The sequence below is a fragment of the Leuresthes tenuis genome, unplaced genomic scaffold (assembly GCF_036924035.1).
Source record: "Leuresthes tenuis unplaced genomic scaffold, fLeuTen1.0.hap1 SCAF_19, whole genome shotgun sequence".
NCBI classification, from domain to species: Eukaryota; Metazoa; Chordata; class Actinopteri; order Atheriniformes; family Atherinopsidae; genus Leuresthes; species Leuresthes tenuis.
The window spans coordinates 27979313-28006075 of NW_027325373.1; the positions used below are offsets into that span (position 1 = coordinate 27979313).

At 40.4% G+C, this 26763-nt stretch overlaps 1 protein-coding gene across 1 annotated transcript in view; it reads left to right on the top strand.

Moving 5' to 3' along the window:
• Positions 1-1188: 1188 nt before the first annotated feature.
• Positions 1189-26763, top strand: part of LOC140276745 (endophilin-B2-like) — a 45999-nt gene continuing 20424 nt past the window's right edge. Inside the window, exons 1-6 of the mRNA XM_072371546.1 lie at positions 1189-1362; positions 11411-11552; positions 15773-15901; positions 19163-19296; positions 19516-19608; positions 21354-21416. Coding sequence (XP_072227647.1) covers positions 1300-1362; positions 11411-11552; positions 15773-15901; positions 19163-19296; positions 19516-19608; positions 21354-21416 — 624 coding nt within the window. The 5' untranslated portion in view covers positions 1189-1299. The remainder of the gene's footprint in view (positions 1363-11410; positions 11553-15772; positions 15902-19162; positions 19297-19515; positions 19609-21353; positions 21417-26763) is intronic.

Consider the following 26763-nt stretch of genomic DNA (forward strand, 5'->3'; position numbering starts at 1 on the left):
GCTTCTGTTGATTACTTCAGGTAATCACCAACTCTTATCTGTCATTAGTGAAGCTGTTTACACGTTAACATTAGCATGAGATTAGCAGGTGATGACACGTTTTTCTCATGTTCTCCTCTGCTCTTATTCTACCCAGGCTCCTGAGGTGGAGGTGGATGGATGAGGAGATGAGGAACTGGAATGTCACCCCTTTTTTTTTATTGCCACCTTTTGTGTCATATCAGTTCAAACTTCTGACCGATCCATCTTAACTTATATTGATATTTTTGTCTTCCTCAGTGGATGTACGGTATGTGATGTCACCCATTTGTTTGATTGCAACCTTTTGTGTTATAAAAGCTGGTTAAAATACATGAAAAAGTTCCTGTTTTTTATTTCATAATGATAATATTTAGTGATTTTTCGCCGGCACATTGAAAATGTCCACGATAATCATTTCAGAAATCTGGTCACCTTATTGTTAGGCTGTTGTTGGTTGTTCCAACATCGTCTGCTGAAGCTGAGAGGAGTTTCAGTGCAACGAGGAGGGGAAAGACCTGGCTTCACAACTGTATGAAGCATAAATGCCTGAACAATGAGGCAGTTTCTCACACACACCAAGAAAGGGTTGATGCCTTGGACAGGAAGAAACTCTGCCAGGAATTTATCTCTACCAATGATCGAAGACAACATGTGCTTGGAAACTTTGGATGAGTTGATTATGTTGACCCTTCTGTGTTCACTTTTCATTTACATCAAAATAGGATTTTCTTCCATATGACTGCCTCATTTTTTTTTTCTTGATGAATCGTGGACATTTTATTACATTTTTCACACCTGTGACAGTTTGACCAGCTCACCACCGGGTGGTGCTATGTAAATGAGGTCTGTTTACCATATAGTCCAAAAAATAAGTGTAAAATTGGTGGTACTGAGTTGGAGTGAAGTTGACTAACAAGGTGAAACACAGAATTGGGTGATAATGTTTTGCTACATGATTTACAACCAGTCAAACGGGTAATATTAATTAATACATAATTTTATCAAGTAATAATTGATTTCTTCTTAGTATCCATTTCTACTCAGATAAAAAAAGCAAATGATGACCTTGTTTGCAGTTGTGTAAACCTGTTCATACATGCTTTTGTGTGCTGTGATCCCTTTAAATGCAGGGCGGAGAGCAGAATTCCGATCGTCCGCAGGGCGGATCGCGCCTCCAGTTTTGCGTCTTCTGCTGCTACATCATCAGCTCAGCTGACCGGAGGATTCCCTGAACGGGAAAACAAACCAACCCTGCTTGGATCACTTTGCCAAAGCACCATGGATTTCAACGTAAAAAAAATCGCCTGTGATGCAGGAATCTTCTTTACCCGAGCCGTGCAGGTAAGCCTCCATCTATTGGCGCACATTCCTGCAGCAGACCGCACACTCTCCGGTAATATGCGGATTGACAAACCGTCAAACAGGGATTGTCTCCTGCATAGATGAAAAACAGCTTCGGGCCGTTGTTCACGGTATACATTTTGAGCAGCTGATGGTGTTTAGAATTGATTATATGGATATTTGTATGTTGTTGTGGCGTGTTTTGAAGAGCACTCAGCGCTGTAAGCCGATAAAGGTTTGGCAAACCTTGATCCATTATTGATGGCTGTGATCGAGTACATCACCCACGTGACACTAGCTGACTGATCCCTCTGAAATCGTCAGGAGATAGGCTTTTTGGTGGAAATGTAGAGGCAAACTCATTAATTCATTCAAGTCACCTAAAACTACCAATCCCACATAGCTTCCAATTCTGTGTCCTCCACCTCCCCTCCCTTAAATATAAAATAAACTTAAAAGGAAATTTGACTATGTCTTAGGTTAGGTTAGGTAAGGTTAGGTAAGGTTAGCCATAAAAAATTGGAATCTGAATTACAAGCACTGAATGAAAATGTTATGATTATGTTCCTCTCAAATTGTGTATCGTGGAGAACATTTGTATTTGTTTTGACCCACAAACATCTTTAAATGTTTGCAATCACAAGCATTAGCTAATGCGCTGCTACTGTGGCATATATTTTATGCCCACATTCCTCCCCTGTTGGATCTAATGGGTCCATGACAACAATAAATTCATACTGCGTCCTTGGAGGCTCTCCAAAGGAAATATGGGAAACAGAGGAAGCAGGCAAGACATGTAGACAAAACAGCACAAACTGTACCATGGAATGCACTCATCAGGGCTTGCAACTAATGCTAATAACCACATACGGTTTATTATCAATCTTTTTACAGTACAATGTGTGTGCATAACTCAGTAGTGTAATAACACCCAAAGGGGCCCAATCAGTTACTGTTTCATCTAAGTGTTTTTGTATTATTTATATACAACGATGGAATATGAAATTAAAGGTCTCTGAATGCTGACTAAAAGAGTGTCAATATCACTTAATAGATTTTAAATGGCAACACAAAAGGAGAACAAATAATGGGTTAAGTCAATATATTACATGTTGTAATGGTATTTCTGTGTATTCAGTATTTTGTGGTTTGTTTGCATTTGTGCTCATTTTCCATTTCTCTTTTATTGTTTTTCATCAATTCTGTCCATCTTGTATTTCTGCTACATCCATTTCTTTTTGGTCAAATACCTGTAATTGTTTTGCACCTCCTTATCTGTCGAGTTTTTTTTTTTTTTTTTTAACCTTTTTGCGTTTTTCATCGTTGTTTGAATTTTTGTATGATTGGATTTTTGTCTCGTTATGTTGTTTTGTATCTCAGGCTCCATCTTTGTGTAGTTATTTTCAATCTATTAGAAGGGATTTTTCCATGATTTCCATTTATTTAGCATTTTTCTGTTTATATTAATGTCTTTTGTAATTGTATGCTTATTTTAATGTTGATTTATTGACAACTATCGGCAATAGATGTTGAAACTTCAGTGAACGGGCACAAAATGTCTACAAGTGCGAGACAAAGAACTCTCAACAAAAGTAGATGGAAAGAAAAGGACAAGGTTCGGGTACCACAGAGTCCAACTAGCTTGAACACCCCAGCTAGCTGCCAGACTCAACCAGAGTTAATGCTAATGGGGAAGTAAAAAAAAAATTATGCCAAGAACATCAAGAAAGGCATAGCCAAACTAAAAGGTCACTTGAGCGACTGGAACAAACGGTTACAGTTATAAAAGAGCAAATGGCTGCACAGGAAGAACGTATTGGACAAATAGAGGAGAGAGTTAATCTCCAAAATAGATTGAGACGGAACAACAAGAGGACTTTCCAAATCTCAGAAGGAAGTGAGGGTAATGATACGGCTGGATTTGTGAAAGGGATGCTCCGAGTGACATTGAAACTATCACCAGTAATGGACATTAAGATCGAGAGGGCACACCGGTCACCCGGACCTAAACCTAAGGATTCAGCAGCACCCCCCAAGATCTATAATAGTGAGACTCCTCGACGCAGCGGTAAAAGACGAGATCATAGATGAGCATGGAGTTGGAGACAAGTCTTCTTCAGAGATAAGAGGATTTTCTTCGACCAAGACTGCTCGCCTGACCTACAAAAGCAAAGAGTGGAAGTTCGAGAGGTCATTAAACAACTTAAAAACAAGGAAATACTTGCAAAATGCTTGTCACAACTGAAAATAATTCTGAAGATATTTGCCACATTAACGAGTGCTGCGCCACTGCTGAGAAAAAGAGAGCATATTGAAGATGAGCTGAAGGAAGGATGGAGGAGCAACGCAAAAAAAAAAGAGGGACATGGTGCTGTAGGCATCGGATTACAAGGCCCTTTTGCAAGGAGACTCCTGGACCAACTCCACACATTAAGATAGCCTTGTAGAAGCTTATTGACTGTACTGAAAGGAAAAAGGGACATTGACCTCATGAATAGGTCATAAACACTGTTATGTTACACATGAGTTATTTTTGATAGTCACAAATCTATGTAGGTGTTATAAGGTTCTGGTGGATGCTATATTTAGGCTTAGCATGAGTGGACGACACTCCTATAGACCTTTCTTACACAATGTTATAATACTGGTTACGCTCGTACTGATCATGTTTCCCACAGAGAGGGTGGGTCACACCTCTTTGTCCCAGTACCAATGGGGGTCGACCACAGTTGAACTATTGCTGATGGGGAAAAAATGGAAGTTCTGTTCTGTGTTATTAATGTTAGGTTTTCATTTTCTTTGACATGTTATAGAGCAAAGTTCAATTAAGGACGTATAAGTAAAGCATTTCTTGTTTAAAACAAAAAGGAGAAAACACAATAAAATCAAACAGAGACTGTGACATACGTAAATTTTAGTAGTTACAATGTAAGAGGAATCAGTAACCCAGTTAAGAGGAAAAAGATACTTGGTCAGTGAAATTACATTGCTCCATAGCCCTACGCCAAGAAATGCATTTAACCGAGATAGAGCACCTTAAATTAAAAAGAGAGTGGGTTGAGCAGGTTTATAGTGCATCATGCCGAGGGGGAAGGAAAGGAGGAGTTGCTATCCTGGTTAACAAATCAGCTTATTACAACAATGAAAAAAATCTATCAAGACAAAGGCCGATTTGTCATGGTAATTGGAACAATTGGTGGCACAAAGATAATCATTTTAACCCTATATGCCCCAAATGACAACTCCCCATACTTTTTTAAAAAGATTGCAGGTCTCGTGGCTGACAAGGGAGAAGGAATTATATTAGTGGGGGAGACTTTAATTTAAATTAACACAAAATTGGACAGACTACCAGTTATAACAAGACCCCAATCCACAATGTCTAAAGGCCTATCAGGTATGATGACAGAGTTGGGGGTTGGTGGATGTTTGGAAACATTTTCATCCAAAACGTCAGGGAATTTGCATTTATGTCTCAAATGCATCGAAGTTACACAAGGATAGACTTTTTATGCATGTCAAAAAGAGACACAAGTAAGGCCACAATAAGAGGGAGGATAATTTCTATCAGCTCGAGAATAAAGAAACAGAGGCTCATGAAACAACAAGAACTGGAAAATAAAATAAAAAGATTAGAGAGGGAACATAAACAAAAACGAAGATGTACTTAAAAAGCTTTGAGATGCTAAGCAACAAGTAGAAGAGGTACTAACACACAAGGCAGAAGGAAATTTCAGCTGTATATTAGTAGCAAATACTACAAAATAGGAAATCAGCAGCAAGCAGGCTTTTGGCTTTTCAGCTCCAGGAAAGGCCCAATCCAGCTGTATAGTTGCTAGGAATCCAGAAACTAACCACGTTGAGACTAAGGAAATTTGAAATGCATTTGCAAAATATTCCAAATGGCTATACAAGGCTGAAATACAAGAATCACAGAAATAATATATTAATGAGTTCTTGAAGCCCCTCAAATTGACTAAATTGTTGAATGTAGAGGCAACTAAATTAGTAGAGCCTATCACAGAAGCTGAAATAAAAGGAATTATTGCAAATTTAAAAAATAACAAATCACTGGGAACGGATGGATTTAGTGGGGAATATTGTAAAACTTTTGTAATTGAGCCTTACACCCACACTTTGTAAAGTATATAATTATACATTAAATTCAGGAGATCCCCCAAAGTCATGGTCAGACGCAATTATTGCAGTCCTACAAAAAGAAAGAAAAAGAACCTCATACAGTGTACTAGTTATAACCCTCATATGTGTGGACTATAAAATTTTAACGTCTGTTTTAGCCACTAGAATTAAGAATCACACAAAGAAACTGATAAAACCAGATCAAACAGGATTCATAATAGGCCGTCGTGGTAAAAATATTATAAGGAGAGTATGAAACCTTCAGTCAATAGCAGCAGGAGACGGAACAACCTCAATGTTACTCAGCTTAGATGCTGAGAAAGCATTTGATCAGGTGGATAGGTTGTTCCTTGAACAAGAAATGGGATTTGGAGAAACATTTGCTATTTGGATTAGTACACTTTATAAAAATCCTTGGTCAAAAGTAAGGGTTAATGGTTGTTGCTCTGAGTTGTTTAATGTGGAAAGGGGGGTGATTCAGGGAGACTCACTATCACCCATTCTCTTCGCACTGAGTATAGAGGCCTTGGTAGAAGCACACGGATCCAAGGAGTGGACGATGAAGGAGGAACAAACCATAAGATAGCCCTTTTTGCTGATGGTATTTTGCTTTGCATCAAAAAGCGACTTCTTTCTATTCCTACACTTATGCAATGCCTGCATAAATGTGGCTCAATCTCAGGATACAAAATTAATGAAAACAAATCAAAGGCAATGATGATATCAGGGAACTGGCATATAGAGTTCAATGAAAAAGTCTCCTTTTGCTGGTCCAGACAGGGATTTAAATATCTGGGAATTATTCTCACTACAAACCCCAGGCAATTATTTGATGCTAATTATGTTAAACTAATTAGACAAATAAAGTGGTTTAATAAGATGGGAGTTCTTCCCCTTTAGCTGGTTGGAAAATCGAGACTGTGAGGATGAATCTTCTGCCAAGAATACTGTTTCTTTTCCAATCCTTACCTGTAAGGATTCCTGGCTGGGTGCTTAAGGACTGTGCAGAGGAGCTCGCAGATGTCCTCACAGACATCTTCAACACCTCCCTGAGCCAAGCTGTTGTTCCCACCTGCTTCAAGAGTACCACCACCGTCCTTGTTCCAAAGAAGGCCTCTCCATCCTGCCCTGTGGCACTGACCCCCATCATCATGAAGTGCTTCGAGTGGTTAGTCATGCAGCGCATAAAATCTATCCTCCCACCTCCCCTGGAACCCTACCAATTTGCATATCGAGCCAACCGGTCCACTGATGATGCAATTTCCACCACCCTCCACTCAGCTCTCACTCACCTGGACACTAAGGACGTATATGCGAGGATGCTGTTCTTAGACTTTAGTTCACCTTTCAACACAATCATCCCCCAGCAGCTGATACAGAAACTGGACTGTCTACGACTGAACACCTCACTGTGCAACTGGTTGCTGGACTTCCTGACCGGACCTGACCACAGGCAGTCCGGGTCGGCAGCAACGCATCCTGCGCCATCACACTGAACACGCAAGGATGCGTGCTCAGCCCCCTACTCTTCACCCTGCTGATCCACGACTGCACACCAACACACAGCAGCAACCTCTTCATCAAGTTTTCGGATGACATTACTGTGGTGGGGCTCATCAACAACAATGATGAGTCAAACTACAGGAATGAGGTGAGCCAACTGGCCGCGTGGTGCAGAGACAACAATCTCTTTCTTAATGTGGAGAAAACAAAAGAGGTTGTTGTCGACTTCCGAAGAGTCCCCACCACCACCCTCCACTGAAATGCCTCAAGTCAAAAGTTTCTCAAAGTTGTTTCCTCTTGGAGAAGAAGAAGTAAAAAATGTAATAAAAAGAATATCTTAGTTTTTCTACTGCCAGTTTCACAGGCACACTCATACCATAAGAAATCCATGTTTTTCTTAGTTTTCTTCTGCCCTGCCATCAGCTTCATCCACGTCACCTGTGTTTCTCCCCTCAGCTGCACTCACTCACCAATCACCTCCCATCAGTATTTAGTTTCCATGTTTTTTCATGTTCAGTGCCAGATCCTTACCGTCAATTCCACAGCTACTCATGTCCCGTCGGGTTTGTTCCCGGAGTTTTTCCGGCACAGTTTGTTTTGCAAAGTTTTTTTTTTTTGTCATAGTTAGGTTTTTGGAATTCCAGCTCAGCTGTGCTATGTGTTGTTTTACTTTTGAAATAAATCAAGTGTTTGTTTGGAAATATCTGCATCCGGGTCCTACTTTCATCACACCACGCACTCCACCCAGCGTGAAAGAAGGATCTGGGCAGAATGGACGCGGCAGATATGAAGGCTTTTTTGGAGCTGGTCGGTGCCCTCTGTGTCTGTGAGGGGCAAGAAACCACCGCACTAAGGAGACTGGAGTTAACAAATAGCCTTTTGGACTTTTTCTAGCAGAAGCCTGTTCACGCGATGGCGACTGCTACTACACACATCTGGGAGGAGGTTAGGAGGGTTCACCGTGCAGCCCTGGTGGAGATCTTTGGGCTGGGGTCTGCACGGGTGGTTGCTGTGGGCGCCTCCTCCCTTGTCTCCCTAACCCTCCAGAGTCTCCAGAGCCACAGTTTCTCCAGGAGTCCAGGTCCTCCCTTCACCACACACCGCATACCACCCGACGTAATAGCCTGGAGGATGGGGCATCCATGGTTTCTGAAAATAATTTAACATTTCAGCCCTAAGAAAATAGCAGCGTTTGAGTTTCTGTTTGTGGATGGAACGGTAAAGTGTGTTCACAGACAAGTATTCTTGAGCTCATGCAGTAATTTCCATGACAGATTCATGCATGTTTTTAATGCAATGCCTCTTGAGGGCCTGAAGATCAGGGGCATCCAATGCTGATTTGTAACGTCTCGATGTTCTCTGTCTTTGATATTATGTACTGTAGATGATGAAATATTCAAAGTATGTTCAATCTTATAGCTAGATAGATGCTTTCTTAATCCAGAGGGAAATTCAAGGTATTCAGCAGCGACATAGATGCCCGAAGACAGGTTAGTATCAACAGCAAACAAAAAACTCATTAGTAACAACCTACAATAGGATATAAGTAGAAAAAAAAAGAAATATATATATATATAAATAAAAATGTGCTCATGTGCAAACAGTTCTGATATGCATGTGAATATGGGTTTAATCATGATCCTCCCTGGCCACCCAGTGAAGGGGGGGGGGCAGGGGGTGCTGTTGTTTTCCCTTTCCTCCCCCTGACCGCTGGGGATGGGTGTTGAGGAGGTTGGTAGGGGAGCAGGATGGTTCGGAGAAACATTAGCATTACTGTCAAACCTGTTGAAGGAGTGGTTGACCTGCTCTCTCTGTCCCCCTCTGCAGTGCTGTGGCTCTTCTTGCAGCCTGTGATAGTCTTCATCCCCTCTCAGACCTCTCTTATGTTGTTTTGTTGAAGTTTCTGCACCGCCTTTCTGCTGTAGGACTTCTTGGGCTCCTGCAAATGGACCTTTAATTCCTTCTGTGCCTGCTTCAGCCCCTCTGTGTCTCCATCTCTGAATGCCCTCTTTTTTTTTTCTGTTGAGGACATCCTTGATGTCACTCGTGATCCAGAGCTTGTTATTTGGGAAGGAGCGCGCGGTGTTAATAGGGAGCACCATGTCCATAATGCAGTGTGTGACCCCTTCGATGTCCTCACCGTGTGGCTGCTGTAGTACCCTCCAATCAGTTGACTCAAACAATCCCTTAGAGCCTCCTCTGTCTCAGGAGATCACTTCCTGAAGAAGCGGGTCGTTGTGGGTTGGCTCATGATCTTTGGCTTGTACTGTGAACACCAGGTTGTGATCCTTTCTTACCAGGGCGGCCAGCTTGTCGATCTTGTTTGACATAGAGTTGGTCTCAATCTCCTTGTGTCATTGTGTCCATTCATTTAGGTACTTCACGTCAACTCAGAGTTAATGAACAGAAACAGGGTTGAACTATTATTTGAAAAGAAATTAGTAAAGTCAAAACCTATTGAATTTGCAGACTGTTAACCTGTAAATAGCTTTTGGAAGAATTGCTAAAGTTGGTCACTATGACTCCACACCGTGTTAAGAGCTAGCACTGACAGAAATAGCCCTCTCATCAATTTATCACTGTCTGGGTGAAAAAGCAGCATGTGAACATACTGCAAAGACTAAATTCAACGCTAATTAAAGATGTACAATCTACACTTGCGCAAATAAACACAATTATCTAGTTCAGAAGGGGGTGGGATAATATTTACGCCCAGCACAATATATCCAACTGTAGACCTCACTTCTCATCATCCTCATGTGACTTGAGCAAGAGTAGGCTTCCAGTTACAGTTTCTTAATTTTTGTTCATCTTAGACTTCAATGGCTGTATAACACTCGATCAAAGACAGCAGTGTAATGAATATCATCCTGTGCAATTTCACCCTTTAACCTTATTTATTAAGTAAGTATTAATCTATGTAATTTTGAATGAAATGGCATTCTATACATGTGATATGCCAGGAGAGGAAGGAGAAGATTTCCCAGCACAACATTATTTTGTATAAAATGATCAGTAACTTTATGTATTCAACATGTTTTGGCTCATCAGTGAAATGTTTATTGTGTTCACCACACCAGTTTGGTGTTTAGCTTACTTTCAGTACATCTGTCATTTAAAGCTTAAGATAAAATACAGCTAAGCCATTATTAAGCATATAGTGGTTTAACAAGATTCAGCCTCAGGGAACTATGAAAGTCTGTTTACAATTGAATCAGAATCAAGTTTATTGCCAAGCAGGTTTGCACATAAAACGAATTTGACTTGGTGTAGACTATATATATATATATATATATATATATATATATATATATATATATATATATATACACACACACATGCGTTAATGTAACACAGAAGATTTGGAAGGGGAGAGGGAGTGAGTCAGTGTCATGGGGGGCTCCGGGCCTTGTTGAAGGCTAATAGCAAATGGGAGGAAACTGTTCTTGTGGCGTGAGGTTTTGGCCCTGATGGACTGCGGCCTCCTGCCAGAGCAGAGTGTTTCAAAGAGTTTGTGACCGGGGTGCGAGAGATAGAAGATTACAGCCAATCACCTTCTCTGCACACCGAATGACACACTGTCACACAGTCTGCTGATGTTCAGCTCCCACTTGAGGTCCTGGGAGATGATAGTTCCCAGGAAGTGGAAAGACTCCACAGTGTCAATTGTAGAGTCACAGAGGATGATGGGGGTAGGTGAGGCTGAGTTCTTCCTGAAGTCCACAACCATCTCCACTGTCTTTAGAGTGTTGAGCGCCAAGTTTTTTTGGTTGCACCAGGTCGCCAGATGGTCCGCCTCCCACCTGTAGGTGGACTTGTCACCATGAAAGATAAGTCCGATGAGAGTGGTGTCGTCCGCGAACTTCAGGAGCTTGACGGACTGGTGACTGAAGGTGCAGCTGTTGGTGTACAGGGAGAAGAGCAGAGGAGAAAGAACACAGCCCTGCGGGGAACCAGTGCTGATGGGCTGTGAGTCTTAGACAGGTTTTCCCAGCTTCACATGCTGCTTCCTGCCAGACAGGAAGTCTTTAATCCACCTGCAGGTGGTAACTCCACACTCCACACTGTGTTAAAAGCCGAGCTGAAATCCACAAACAGGATCCTGGCGTAGGTTCCTTGCGGAGTCCAGGTGCTTGAGTATGTGGTGGAGGACCAAGTTGACTGCATCGTCTACAGACCTGTTGGATCTGTTGGCAAACTGTAAGGGGTCCAGGAGGGGGTCAGTAATCTCTTTGAGGTGTGAAAGCACAAGGCACTCAAAGGACTTCATAACCACAGAGGTCAGGACGACGGGTCTGAAGTCATTAGGTCCTGTGGACCTTAATGCAGTCCAATGAAGAGTTATTGCTATGTTCTTTTAGTTGTTTAAATTAATGTGATGTACATTCATGATCCTGTCTCTTAGTTCACAGAGGAGAAGCTAGGCCAGGCTGAGAAGACTGAGCTGGACCCCCACTTAGAAAACCTGATAACAAGGGCAGATGGCACCAAAAACTGGACTGAAAAGATCTTGAGACAAACTGAGGTTCTCCTGCAACCCAACCCAAGTAAGTTCCTCAAGTTAGAGTCCCTTCTGCCTCAAATGATAATCAGCATGTTTGCTGTGCAATAACCTTTTGGACCCCACAGAGAGTGTTGGAATGAATTGTGTTAGTTTGGCAGAAAGAGGCAAAAACTTATGATAGACATCAAGTCTGCTCTCAACTTGCAATATTTACTTAGTGAAACATCAAATAACTTCTAACATATTACATCGAGTTTAAAACTTCAGGTGTGTTTCCACTATATTTGCCTTCTCTGGAAATGAGAACCTTTTGAAGAACTTTATCTGCGTTTCCATAGAAGGACCCAGGATTGTAATTGGTGTCCAGGTCGAATTTTAAAGAAATGCACTTTGAATTTCAGTATACATGTTTGCTAAACTCTTTACCTCAGGTAAAGTTGCTGTTAATAAGTTACTGAAAGTTTGTGGAACTTTTTGTGGAAATGCACCTTTAGAAACTTTCATTAACTTAAATGAATTGTTTACATCTTTGACCTGTCTATTCTCTAACCCCACATGCTTCAGTTGACCACACAGGTAAGTCTTTCCTTCATTTCCCAGAGTGCTGTTGGTTTTGAGTGCTGTATTAGTAAGTATTAGTGATCCTATATGAAAAGAAAAAGTCCACCAGCACTTGTAGGAGTGTTCGCAGCAGTTTTAACCTTGGGAGCTATGTCAAATACTACTGCCATCTTAAAGAGAAATTACACGAGTTATTTAATGATAAGGTTTTCCATATCAGGACATACAGTGGACATAAAAATGTACACACCCCTGGTTTTTGTGACGTTAAAAAAAGAGACCACAATAAATCATTTCAAAACATTTCCCACCTTTAATATGATCAATAACTTGAATAAATAAATTGAAAACATATAATAAGCTGGTTAAATAAGTGCACACCCTTAAACTAATACTCTGTTGATTATAATACACAATCGTCTTGTCTTTACCAGGCTTTACTTAGATATTTACAACCTTGCTTAAACAACAACACGCATATTTCACAGTGTCATTATTTATTGAGTAAGTACACTCCATGTTTCAATAGCTCATTGAGCCATCAGTAGCATCAGTAATCTAAAGTAATAATTTCTTTATGACGTTATAAGTCCCAAACATAGTTCTTGAGGACTTTGGCTCCCTCTTCTTTACAACATTGTCTTAATTAATTCAATTAGTTTAGGATTGAATGCATTTGCTTTTATGCACAGTTCTCTTAAGATCTCATCACATCATTTTAATCTGGTTGAGAGCTGGGCATTTGCAACACCTTGACTCTACTTTTTGAGCCATCCTGTTACAAGTTAGCTGCTGTGCTTGGAATTATTATCCTGTTATATGACCCAGTTTCAGCCAAGCTTTAGCTGTCAGACAGATGGCCTCACATTTGACTCTAGAATACTTTGGTATACAGAGGTTTTCATGGTCAATGACTGCAAGATGCCAGGTTTCTGTGGCTGCAAAACAAAGCCAAATCAACATCTCTGCACCACAGTGCTTGGAAGTTGTTATGAGGTTATTGTGATAATAACCTAATAATAACAATGTGTTTGGATTTCTCTAACCATAGTACGGTGCTATGCATCATGGTCAAACATCTCAACTTTGGTCTTGGCTGTCTAAATATTGCTCCAATTATTTTGGTTTGTTCAGATGGAACTTTGTAAAACCACAGCCATGCTACCATGTTCTTTTTAGAGAAAAAAGGTTTTCCTCTAGTAACTCTTCAAAGAAGTCATACATGTTCATTTTCTAATTGTACTGTCTATAGAGTCTGAGGTGAAGCTCATGAGGTTTTTTGCAGTTTCTTAGAGCAATACAGTCTGACTTTGGGGTGAACTTGCTGGAACATCCACTCTTGGGAAGATGGCAGATGTCTTGAATGTTTTTACATGTTGATAATGTTTCTCCAAACTCTTTGGGAATAACCCTTCCAAGATTTATAGAAGACAACAATCTTTTCTGAGATTGCTGATGTCCTTCCTTCATTGGGATTGTTTTAAACAAACACCTAAATGCTCCTGATCAGCAAACTACTGTAAGTACAGAGGTAATTACACTTAATCTATTGATTAAGTGCATTTGATTAGTAGCGCCTGGCTGCTACATATCCTCTTGGTTTAGATGAAAGCAGTAATGGATTAGTTTTTCAAAATTTCACACAATGCTTCTGCATACCTTCATTTTGGGCTTTTGCCATGGCGAAAGCTAGGCTGACTCACAAATTGTACTCGAGCAGATTCAGAGATCTGAGTAAAGACGAGGTTTATTTAAAGGTTGGTGCCTCAATGAGTGGATCCAGGAGAAGAGGGAGAGAAGAGGAGATGGTTGGTGTGAGAGAGTCATTTATTCAAGAGAAGATGAGGGTTTTTCCTTACTGAATTGAAGAGGTTTTCTAGAGTGGAGGGGAGGGTGTTGGCTGTGGTGAAGAAGGCACTGAGATAATGGTGGGGCGAGCAGGCAAGTGTCTCGGACTCCACAGGGGAGAGCTAAATTCTTTAGCTTGGAAATGCAGAGTGCAACGGAGGAACAGATACTAGGAACATAAGAGAACAAGGTAAGTACACAGAAGGTTTCAGTCAGAAAGAAGTATAGAGGTCAACCAGACTACCACTGTAGCAGTGAGAACAATCTGGCAAAGACTGGTTGCTCCTGCAGATGCTTATGAAGGGGTCTTGACGAATGCAGATGGAAAACAGGTGCGAGTGCACAAGCTGCTTTTTGGGGGAATAGCAGTGAAGCTACGAAATCACCCATTGTTATTGTAGCTTTTCCTATTATTATTGTTATTATTATTGATCTACTTTCCTATGGCAGTCTATGGCAGCTCCTAGAACGCTATGGTGAAAAGTTTTGAAACTTGGCCCACGTATTAAGGACAGTCCCATGGTCAACATCAAGAATTATCATGCAAGAACAATGAACTCTCTAGCGCCACCAACACGTCAAATTTCGAAGTGCATTCAACTGTATAACTTTGGACTCGTAGGTCCAAATTTCACAAATGAGGTTCCGTTGGAATCCTTGGATCATGAGTCCAACGTACCCTACGACGTATTAGAATTAGATTTTCCACCATTTTGAATTTTATCAAAAACCTTCAAAAAGCATTTTAGTTCACGCAGATTGTCTGATTTCCATGGAACTTGACACATAGAATCTTCACACCAAGCCGCACAAAAGTTATCATTTGGATATTTTAATTTTGCTTCCGTTTGCCCATAACCAGCCAAAGAAACTGGGCAGCGACGTCGTCAAACAGGAAGTGAGGCCATATCTCGGCAACCGTTTGATGTTTTCACTTGAAACTTCTAACACAGACTCAGGACCACTTATTTGAGAGGCCCAAGAATTTTGGTGACCTTTGACCTTTAGGTGGCGCTATATGTAGCAAAAATGCATTTTTGTTCATATCTTTGGACCTGTTGGTCCAAATTTCACAAATTAGGTACCGTTAGAATCCCTGGATGTAGATGAGGTCACCACATCCTATGACGTAATTGGCGCCATATTGGGTTTTCTACCATTTTGAATTTTATCAAAAACCTTCAAAAAGCATTTCAGGTCACGCAGATTGTCTGATTTCCACGGGACTTGACACAGAATCTTAAGACCAAGCTGCACAAAAGTTTTCATGTGGATTTTTAAAAAATTTTGCTTCCATTTGACAGTAGCAGTCAATCTAACTTGGCACGACACGCCAAACGGGAAGTGAAGCTATATCTCTACGATGCATTGATGTATTGATGCCAAACTTGGAGTATGGACTCAAGATGCCTTCCTGAGCAGCCATAGGCTTGCCTACTATGCTGCTAGGCCCCCCATCACTGCTTGCAGCTATATTATTTTGTTTCTTTAAATTCACTTGTTGCTACTGTATTTATTCGTGTTCTTATTCTTTTCTACTTTCTTTTAAAGATTGTTGACTTTAAATACACTCTTTAAAAAATCGTATCTTCACATTAATATAGTACATATACTAGCCTCTTTTCTTTTTGGGATTTCACAATTTTTTTTTCTTTAATTTTTTTTCACTCCAAATGAAAGTGGTTCTCTTCTACTTGGGCCAAATATGTTGGTACTGGGGATAAGTATATGTTCAACTGTTTTTAAGTAATAGCCATCTTGCCAAAACCAGGCTCATAAAATTTTAAATTTTGATTTGAAACTTCTTTTAACTTGTCCAATTTCATAGTATTGCTCTTATCACCTGTTATCAAGGTGCTCGAATAGAGGAGTTCATCTATGACAAGCTGGACAAGAAGCTTCCCTCCAAGATGACAAATGCAGAGCTGCTTGGCCAGTACATGTTGGATGCTGCCAATGAATTTGGTCCAGAGACACCATATGGTGAGTAGAGCTGTTGAAGAACTATATATCTGTGAATTCTATTTGGGAACAATCCGGACATCAATAGTAGTTAAATAGTGGAGTATTTTAAATAGTAATGTATGAATAATATTCTCTGCTGCTGAAGAGCATCTGTTTGTATTCAATAAACAAGATCACAGAAATGGACCCTCTGCATGTGAAGATTATTTTGGATAACTTTCATCTTTTATGGGACCATACATTAGTATGACAAAGGTTTGTTACTTCACACCACATTTTTGTCATAGTTTGCATCATCGGCATGAAACTGAGGGAACATAAAACAATGTATCAATGTGCTTGGTTTGGAAATCCCTGTTTCCTTCAGTCTTGCATCTTGACAGTTTGACAGTTGACTGTTTTCTTCTCTCTTTCTTGATTAATCCTGATGGGGGGAAAAAAAAGCAGCTGCTCCTCCACTGTTGTAGCTGGTTGAGATTTAAAACAGAACTTTCAAACATACCTGTGTTATTTAAGCGCACTTGCAACCAATAACTACTTCTGTCATTAAATCAAACAGGTCTATGATGCTAAAAGCTGCAATAAATTGTCTTTGTGGCCACTTGGGACAACAGAAAAACACAATTTTGACTTATTATTACCGTATTTTGCGCACTATAAGGCTCACCTGATTATAAAGCGCACCCTCAATTATGGGATCCATTTCTGTGCTTAACCCATACATAAGGCGCACCTGATTATAAGGTGTTTATTACCTAATGTTCTCTGATTGGTTTATCGCTGCCAGCACACGTAGTGCATGCATTACGTGCCTTTGTCAACGGAAAATATTCCGGCGGTCAAGGACAACATGTCTGTTGTTTTTACAGTTTTACACATTGGTCTGCATAACACATCTCAGACTGAAGAACAGGCTCTCACTGGGACATGGGCAAAAGCATTAATGATGACACGATTCAATTGTAAAGTATGAGCTCGACACAATCTTCGCCCCATTCAGAGTTAATGGCAGGGATCTACCTAACCCTGGATTCACACCGAACGCAAAGCGAGCGACGGAAGTGGCCAGTTGCCAATGTACGAGAGCGAAGAGGCGCGGCAAAAGTGGATGTGGCGGTGAGCGTTGCGGGAGAGCGGTGAGTGATGCGGAGGGGGTTTAATGCCCTGATGAATGCTCGGCGCTCCCTGCGGTAAATTCAAAATGGCGGTATCCGTGACAGATTTTGGAATCCGGTGTACACATAAAGCGCACCAGATTGTATGGCGCACGGACGTTTTTTGTGAAAATGTAAGGCTTTTAGGTGCGCCTTATGATGCGGAAAATATGGTGCTTGATTTTACATAGGTTGATATCGTGAAAGTTGTTGTAAACTGAATTTGATTGTTTGACTGCGTTTCTTATCTGTATTGCTTATTGTGTCATTGTCACATCACCATCTGACCCATCTGAGGCGGTCGATTTTCCTCATCCGCCCAACGTTCGCCGTCAGGTTGCTATAACAACAGTTGAGCACGAACACTGGTCATGGCTGCCCACACACCATTGCAACCATATAGGTTTGAGCCAGAGTCGGACCCTGAGAATGTATATACTCTAATATAACACAACCTGTATAAATAATTTATTTCAGCATAATTTGTACCTGCATGAACTAGCGGTTAGCATTAGCTCGTGGTAATCAGACAAAAGAAACACAAAGCACACTTATATCATGTCCTTTCCCCACGGATGATCGGTATCGATCCCTCTTTTAGAAAATTTTTTTGCTGCCAGTCCTGCATTGTACTGACCCAAATTGTGAAAGCAGTCCATGTCAAAATGTTTGGCACACACAGATGGGTTTATGCCAACTGTGGCCGGAACTTTGCCATCAAATATAAACTTGATCCACTCGCGTCATAGGTCCTCTTGTGCTGGTCACTGCAGCCAACAACAGCAACTTACACACTTAGCTCTCAAATTCGTCGTACTGCCAACCGTTTTTCTTCACTGCGATGAATGAAATATGGGCGTCTCACCTGAGCTTTGCTCTTTTATAACCTGTAAGGCATGGTGGGTGGAGACTGGGTGTTGGCCACTGCTGGAGTTCAGATTCTGCTCCCCTTTCTACGTAGGATGGAGAGCGGAATCTGAACGTGTCGCCCAGAGTAGAGGGACAAGAGAGTGAGCGGCCGCAGCAGCGCATGTGAAATGGACGCGGTCGTTGTTTTTAACACTGGGGGGTTGTACGCACCCCGAACTCAAATATATAAGTGCAGAGATGGAAAAGTGTTTTTTGCATAATATGTCCCCTTTAAAACATTTATCTAATGAAGAGTAGCATTATTATCATTCATAGATATTTATTTGAGATGTGTTGATGAATCAAAGGCCAGTGATTTAAAAAAAAAAAAAAAAAAACATTTTTAAATGTATTTATTTTTTAATATTTTTTTGTGGGTTAAGCCGTGTGCTAACAATACTCTCCCAGGATGTACTTACTGTTATTTTAGGTTAATGATTCTGCTCTTTGTGTGCAGCTGCTGTTATTCGGTGCATAGAACAGTCTGTTTCTTGTAAGCTGTAATATGAAAGGCCTTTCATATTTGGATGGCCCACGCACATGATAGAAAGATGATACACCAAAATGTTAGAGATAAATCTTTTGAATCATGCTGCAAAGTTGCTATTTAAACTCTCCACATTCCTAAACAAGCACCTCGTAGCCACTTCTTGGTTTGGCCCCTGTTTGTATATAACACCTCTGACCAGGAGCACCCTAAAAACATTGTAGTTATTTTGTAGATATACTCCAACCAAGTAGTCTGCTTATAATGACCCTGGCCCTTGTTAAATTCAATGACATCTTTGAATTTACTATTTTTCCGCACACACATTGACTTGATTGATTATGACAACTGACTATTCATCCTCTAGTCATATATTCCATGCCTTTATACAGTATGTTGTTTTGAGCTTTGTACTCAGAATGTTTTTAGTGAGTAACTATATGATAACATATCTCCTGCAGTAGTGTAACGTGAGTTTTGCCATGGCCTGCACAGAAAATAGTGTCAGTGTGACTACTAATTCTATTGTTGTATATGTCTTGGTCTTTTTTATGTTGGTCATTTGCATGATGATCACTCCAAAACTGTTATTCAGAGTGTACAGACTTTTTTCACAAATAAAAAATTTAATTAAATCCCACAAAAAAAAAAATCATCCTATTGTTGTACACAGTTGTATATGTATTTATCACATTTCATGGACGTGAGTCTTTGTTGTACCAATTGTAGGCAGTACCCTGATCACAGTAGGAGAGTACCAGAAGAGACTGGGAGGAGCTGAGCGGGAATTCCTCCAAACCTCAGCTGCCTCTTTCCTCTCACCTCTTCGCAACTTCCTTGAAGGTGACTGGAGGACTATATCAGTAAGTCTGACAGACTGATTCACTCACTTGCTAATATAAGTCAAAATCATGTTGACAGTAATACCACCTAGGTTCAGAGAAATGCCTTCACAAAGCAGTCATAAAACTGGTTTTGTATAAGTTTACATCTTATACAGATCTTCTTAACTGTGCCTTTAAATGGATGCTAATCTGTGTTGAAAGCTTGCAGCAGCATCTATTGTCTCATTGTGTTTATAGAAAGAGAGACGGCTTCTCGAGAATCGACGATTGGATCTTGACATCTGCAAGGCTCGCCTGAAAAAAGCCAAGCAGGCAGAAGCAAAAGCAGCGGTGAGATGAAAGTGCACATCTTGATTCTTGATTTTGCCGGTGCAGTTTCTCTTCCAACTCATGTCCTCTGTAACAAAGTATAAGAACCATAAGAACTGTTACTATAACTGGGACCAAAGTTCACTTTTAACTTTTTAAAGTGAATATTAATAAGTAGGTATACATGCAGCAAATATTCATTTAGAATTGTGATTATATTTAGCTGACGTATTTCCAATATTCACCCTCCTTTTAACTTTATAGTGGTGCCCTCCAATATGAGAAAATTGTGAGCTGTGTTATGGGCATAAACTTGTGTTTACCAGCTAGTTGTCAACTATGTTGTTTGTCTGTTCATTGCAGGACACAGTGTATTGTGAATTTAACAAAACAGAGTTGAAAACAGTTGCATGCTGCTGCTGGACATGTGGATGTGGAGAGCAGTGTGTTTTCTTATTGTGAACCATGTCATTACTGTTTTGACTGAAATAACTTAATACTAGGGGGATATTTAGGGGAACTGCAGAGTGAATAATACATTCCTCAGCTATGGTAAATCCCTTTTACATTGCAGAGTACTTTGTTTAAGTTTGTAGAGTCATTTTTATAATCTAATAGGTTGTAAAAAAAAAAAAAATACTTCCCCAATATTCTTTGTACAAAATAAATTGGTTGCTGAAGCTTATGCCAGTTTTATGAGTGACCACGTCACTAGGATATGACAATCACATCTTGGTTTTTTTTTCTTCCAACTTGGCATATAATTGTTGTGGCAGGTACTTTCCACTTTTCCTAAATCTTAAATTTCTAGCAAAGAAAAATCTAATTAATGGCAATGGTAGCATGCCAAAACAAAATAACTGATCCATCAGCATAAGAAAGTAAACTGACTCCAACCATTTACTGGAGTAACTGTGACTCAAGGGTTAGAGTAGCAATCCTCTGAATGGAAAGTCAGTGGTTTGAGCCACCGCTCATATATACATCCTTGGGAAAGTATCCTTGGGAAAGACACTCCAGACTCCAGATTGCCCCTGATATGTTAATCTGTGTGTGATTGTAGGGAAAAAAAGTACAGCGTACTATAAATAGTTTGCATATTCAATACCCGACCAAATTTTAAGTCACCATCTGGGTTTAACTAAGCAAATTTCCCAATGGGAAAAGTACTTCAGTGATATGTTTTAGCTGGCGACAAGTTATTAAACCTAACTGATGCAGTGAATTGCTGTTCATTCCTTGAACAACCATGTTTGAAGATGCATCCTGTGGATGTGGATGCGATGTTAGTGTTTCTGAAGTGTGAACCCAACAGGTCCTGCTGATCTTTGTGATGTGCTGGAGAAGCCTTTACACAGCAGTTCAAATCTCTCATCATCAATGATCTTGATTTAAAAAAATTAACACAACTCTGAACAAAAAAATAATGTTGTGACACAGCATAGGTTAATAGAGAAGATGCCATGGTGAATGTGTACCATAATCAAAGCTAAAAGTGGTCCAAGAAAAAACTTTTTTCAGTTATTTGGGCCAGACAACATCTGTAAAAAGCACTTTGAGTATGTGAAGAGAAACAAGATGCACAGCACTTAATAGAATCTAGAGAAGGTTGAAAAGGCTCTATATAAGTGCAGACCAATTTATTTCTTTTATTTTCAGTATTAGTTTGATTGGTTGGATTTTGCATAACTTGTTTAGTCAGTTTTAGGAATTGTAACTGCATGATTTTGCCAACTTGTGTTTCTCCTGCCTGCTTCTATTTGCAGGCTGCACCAGATTTTCAGGAGACAAGACCTCGGAATTATGTTCTCTCTGCCAGTGCATCAGCGGTAAGAATCCTCCAACCCCCAGGACTTCAGAAATAATTAGTAAAATTAGTTCAGAAATCATATGAAAAAATGATATAGTTCAGTCTAAACATTAACTATCGATCTATAGATATATATATATATATACTTATATACTAGTCAAAAGCTATGTCTTCTAATGGAAGTGTGACTGTCGTTGTTGATAATCAGTAACTTTGCCAACATTATGTCTTACTTGTTTAACTTTATGTCTTAACATGTGTAATAACCTCTGTGCAGATGAATGATGCTCAGTGAGGTTGATTCACATCACAGTAGGACAATAAGTACCGTAAAGTCCGGACTATAAACTGCAAATTTTTTCCCAGGCTTTGAGCACCGCAGCTTATAATACGGTGCGGCTAATGTGTTTTTTTTTTTTTCATGCCGCCAAAAACATTTTGCCTCATAACATTCGACCAATAAAATTAACAAATGGTTCACAGTGGTCCAATGAAATTGTACGATAGCTCAAACACACATACACAACAACATTTTTGTAAATCAGTCATTTGTACTCACCCTCAACAATGAAAACAAACAAAGAAATGCAAATGATGCAGCTTTTAAATTAAAGGCGATCAATCTGAGATGAGATTGTGAGAGCGACAATGAAGAGACTGAAGTGAGTGACGAAGTTCTGAGGCTGTTCAATTCGGACACTGAATAAGATGACTGATGGTTTTAGTGCACAGGAGGAAGATGAAGAAGACTTTTCCTGGTAGGCTACTGTCTTTTTTTTTTTTTAAACCATCGGTGTTACAGGCACTGTTCAGGGAAAAAAAAAAAGTATTTGCAGGATGTATTAGTTTGTTACATACGCATTTAATTCAAATTTTAAGAATCCTCAGTGTAACATCTTTCTGTGTAAACATCTCATATTACAATGTGGACATCGGTGGCATGTAATCCAGTGCGGCCTATACATGTACAAAATGGATTTTCTTTTTGAAATTAGAGGATGCGGCTTATATTCAGGTGCGCTCTATAGTCCGGAATTTATGGTATTCTTTATATTCTGAGATGGTGCAGTATTCAGTGTCAGTATCAGTGCAGTATTTACCACACCTAAACTCTAGGTGGCATTATGATATAATATTAGTGACTTTTCAAAACCCTCGTCAACTTTTTTCTAGAAAGTACTTTGTGATGCTTCAAGCAACTTTTGGCAACCCCCTTAATCACAAGTTGTTGCTTTTCCAGTGCAGGGACAACTTTTTCTCTGCTCTGTTAAGTGAGGGACAGAGGAGTAGCATATTTGTTTGATCTCATGGCAGCTGTCATGGACATGAATGAAATTACACACATCCTAGCATCCTTTGGTAGGTAACCCAAATGGAAAAATAGCAAAAAAATTTAACACTGTCTTAGGCTCACTGAGTTATTACTTATCTGTAAAAAATTAGATACTTTTTTTTTTTTTGGAGTCGTTGTGCTCTTATTTTCAAGCTATAGGTGAAGTATTAGCATACTAGTCCTGAAATACAAATATAATGTAGGCAACTCTATATCAATATTAGCTGTTTCAGTAACTGTAGCCATCACAGCATAAATAAAGCTATAGCATCAAAAACACTAAATTAACCATTAATGAGATCATTCATATTTGGCAAAAAAAGGTTTAAGGTGTTTTTGTTGCTAGAAGATATGAACATGAATTACAGTATAACAAATTAACAACATTAATGAGTCAGTCACAAATTAAGATGCAAATATCAGAAAGGAAAGCCAAGTTTGTATTGTGAAAACATTGCGATACCATGATCTACAACATAAGCATGCTACCATACCTTCTACACAAGTGTCTTGGAGTCTGCTTAGCCTCTGAACCTTTTTTATTTTTAATTTTTTTTTAGTCATTTTTAAATCCAAATGTAGTGAGAAGCACATAAACATTTTACATATTTTACTCATGTAAAGTTGCACTGTCCTTGCATGATGAATGATTCAGATTTTCCCTTAACAGTGATTAAAGAGTTTGAAGTAAACTCTTAACTTAGTTTATCTGTAACTAATGGTCATTAGGTAAACAAAATGGGAGCTGTGTTTATGCTTTGAAGGAGATTTTAATGTGGTCACTTAAGTTATCCATCAGGGATCTTGACTTTCAGTTTGTGTTTTACTGTAATTGAACCAGCTTGAGAGTGGCTGGGAGAGCTGGGATGTGGCAACTGAACCCAGTGTGTCTGCGCAGAGGAAGGTTGTACAACTATTCGGACAATAATGTTGTTTTTTGTGTCTTTTTAGTAGTGGTGATAGAATAGCAGTTTTTTAGCCAGTTTCCACTTTTAGTGTGTTTTGTGGAAAGGAGTCCCATCCCTTTTTTTTTTAAGCTGTTAAGGCTTTGCTTAACATTATTTTGGACATTTTGTTGTTTGTCTTAATATTTCCAAAAATGTCCAGCTATGTGAGGGTCAGATTGAATTGTTCTAAATGGCTTTATGTGTTCAGCAGGAAAAGGAACAATGAGGCTAAGTTGATCAGATATTTTATACTGCTGTTTAGACATTTTGTAACTTTAAACGACTCTACATAGTTTTAGAAATTGGATTCTTATGCATACATTTAGGCAAGGGAAGGCAAGTTTATTTGTACAGCACAATTCAACAACAAGGTGATTCAAAGTGCTTTAAAGACATTAAATCGGTAGAAATAAAAAGCATGATTTGAAACTGAAACAAGAAAGAAATGAGAACAATAGATAAAATCAGAACAATAAAGATAAGATAGAATAAAAATGTAATAAAATTATATGTATTAAAGATAAAATAAACTGTAATAAAAATTATACAAATGTAAATGATGATAAAATCAGTAGTTAAAATATGTTTACATTTTGAAACTCAAGCTTATTTGGAGCTTTATTCAAATGCAGCTGAAAATAGATGTGTCTTCAGCCTGGACTTAAATACACTGAGTGTTTCAGCTGTTCTGAGGCTTTCTGGGAGTTTGTTCCAGACATGTTTAGCATAGAAGCTGAATGCAGCTTCTCCTTGTCTGGTTCTGACTCTGGGAACTGATTTTGAAAAACAAAACAAAAAAAAAACAACAACAAAAAAACAAAACTGATCCAGATGACCTGAGGGGTCTGGAAGGTTCATACTGGGTCAGGAGGTCACTGATGTATTTTGGTGTTAGACCATTCCGAGCTTTATAGACCAGCATCAGAACTTTGGGAGGCTGTATGGTGTTGAAGGCACTGGAGAAGTAAAAGAACATGATTCTCACATATGAACCAAGCACATCCAGATAAGCATATGCCCGATGCAGCATGTACAGAATCGCGTCTTCCACTTCTGTGTGTTTCTGGTTGGTAAACTGGAGGGGGTCAAGATCCTTCCACAGACTGAGAGTTTTTCAGTCTGTATCCAGTGATGGTCCTCATGCCCCTCCACACCTCCTTGGTGTTATTGTTCTCCAGCTGTCTCTCTACCTTTTTCTTGTACTCCCGTTGTACATTCCTCTACCTTTCTCCATCCCCATTCCACCTTCTTTTTCTGGTTCAGGAGGTCTTTGATGTCACTGGTGATCCATGGTTAATTATTTGGATAGCACCTTACAGTCCTCACTGGAATCACAGTGTCCCTACAGAAGTTAATGTAGTCAGTGATGGTGCTGACCCTCCTGTCCATGTCAATGTCCATTTCTTCTTCCTCCAGCAGAACAGCCCAGTCTGTGACACCAAAGCAGTCTCTCAATGCATCACTCGCTTCTGGTGACCACTACCTGAAAGATCTGGTAGTAACAGGAAGTCTTTGTACATAAGGTCTGTATGTGTGTTTTAGATAGACCAGTGGTGGAAGAGACACTGCCTTGTAAGCCTCCTTCACCTCAGCAACCGCAGAGGCCGCGACCCGCTTGGCCTGTCGGTACCCATCAGCTGCTTCCAGAGTCTCACTGGCCAAGAGGGCCCGATAGGACTCCTTCTTCAGCTTGACGGCTTCCCTCACCACTGGTGTCCACCAGCGGGTTCAGGGGTTGCCGCCACAACAGGCACCAACCACCTTACGGCCACAGTTCCGGTCAGCCGCCTCGACAATGAAGGCGTGGAACATGGCCCATTCGGACTCGATGTCCCCCACCTATGGATGGATCTGCCGATGGATATGGTTGAAGCTCTGCCAGAGGTGAGAGTTAAAGCTCCTTCTGACGGGGGATTCTGACAAACATTCCCAGCAGACCCTCACAATATGTTTGGGCCTGCCAGGTATGATCGGCATCTTCCCCCACCAGCGGAGCAAACTCACCACCAGGTGGTGATCAGTTGACAGCTCCGCCCCTCTCTTCACCTGAGTGTCCAGGACATACGGCCTCAAGTCCGACGATACAACCACAAAATCGATCATCGAACTGCGGCCAAGAGTGTCCTGGTGCCAAGTGCACATATGGACACCCTTATGCCTGAACATGGTGTTCGTTATGGACAGTCCATGACTGGCACAGAAGTCCAACAACATAACACCACTCTGATTCAGACGGAGGGGCCGTTCCTCTCAATCACACCCTTCCAGGTCTCACTGTCATTTCCCACGTGAGCATTGAAGTCCCCCAGCAGAACGAGGGAGTATTCTCCAGTGCCTCCCCCAGGGACTCCAAAAAGGGTGGGTACTCTGAACTGCTGTTTGGCGCATAAGCACAAACAACAGTCAGGACCCGCCCCCCCCCACCCGATGGCGAAGGTAGGCTACCCTCTCGTCCACTGGGGTAAACCCCAATGTAGCATCAAGACAGGTGGCGATGGACCGGGATACAGGAGCTGCCAGAAGATGACAATTATGTCGGCTAGTTGCCGACACGGCACCACTCAGGATTTTCTTTGAGGGGTTTCCTCCCTTAGCCCTTACAGATGCTACCACTCCAGGCTGGAGTGGACTTGGGAGCAGTGGCGATTAAGGGGCAGCTCCACATTCCCACTCCCCCTAGGAGCCTCACCACTGGATGCAGTTTAATGTCATAGCCAGGACACAACTTTGATATTATAGGATAATATCTTATGGAAGTTCACATGCAGGATATCAAGGAGATAGTAGAAAAAATTGGGAATGAAAGAGAGAAATAATGTGGAACAGCTGTGACTCTTGAAGCTTTAGTGTCATAAAGTTTTGAACAATAAAAGTGCAATGATTGGTTGTCTGGAGCCAATCTTACAGGTGCTCAGGAAGGGGACAGAAGAAAAGTGAAATTCTCACCATATAAAACAACTCAAACGATTTTTACACAGCATCAACTTCTCATTGGCCCCTTCTGAGCAACAGTTTTGCTTGACTCGCTCATCGTAAATCGTCCCTGATTCTCCAAAGTGAGAGTGTGCTTATTGTTGTCACTGAAG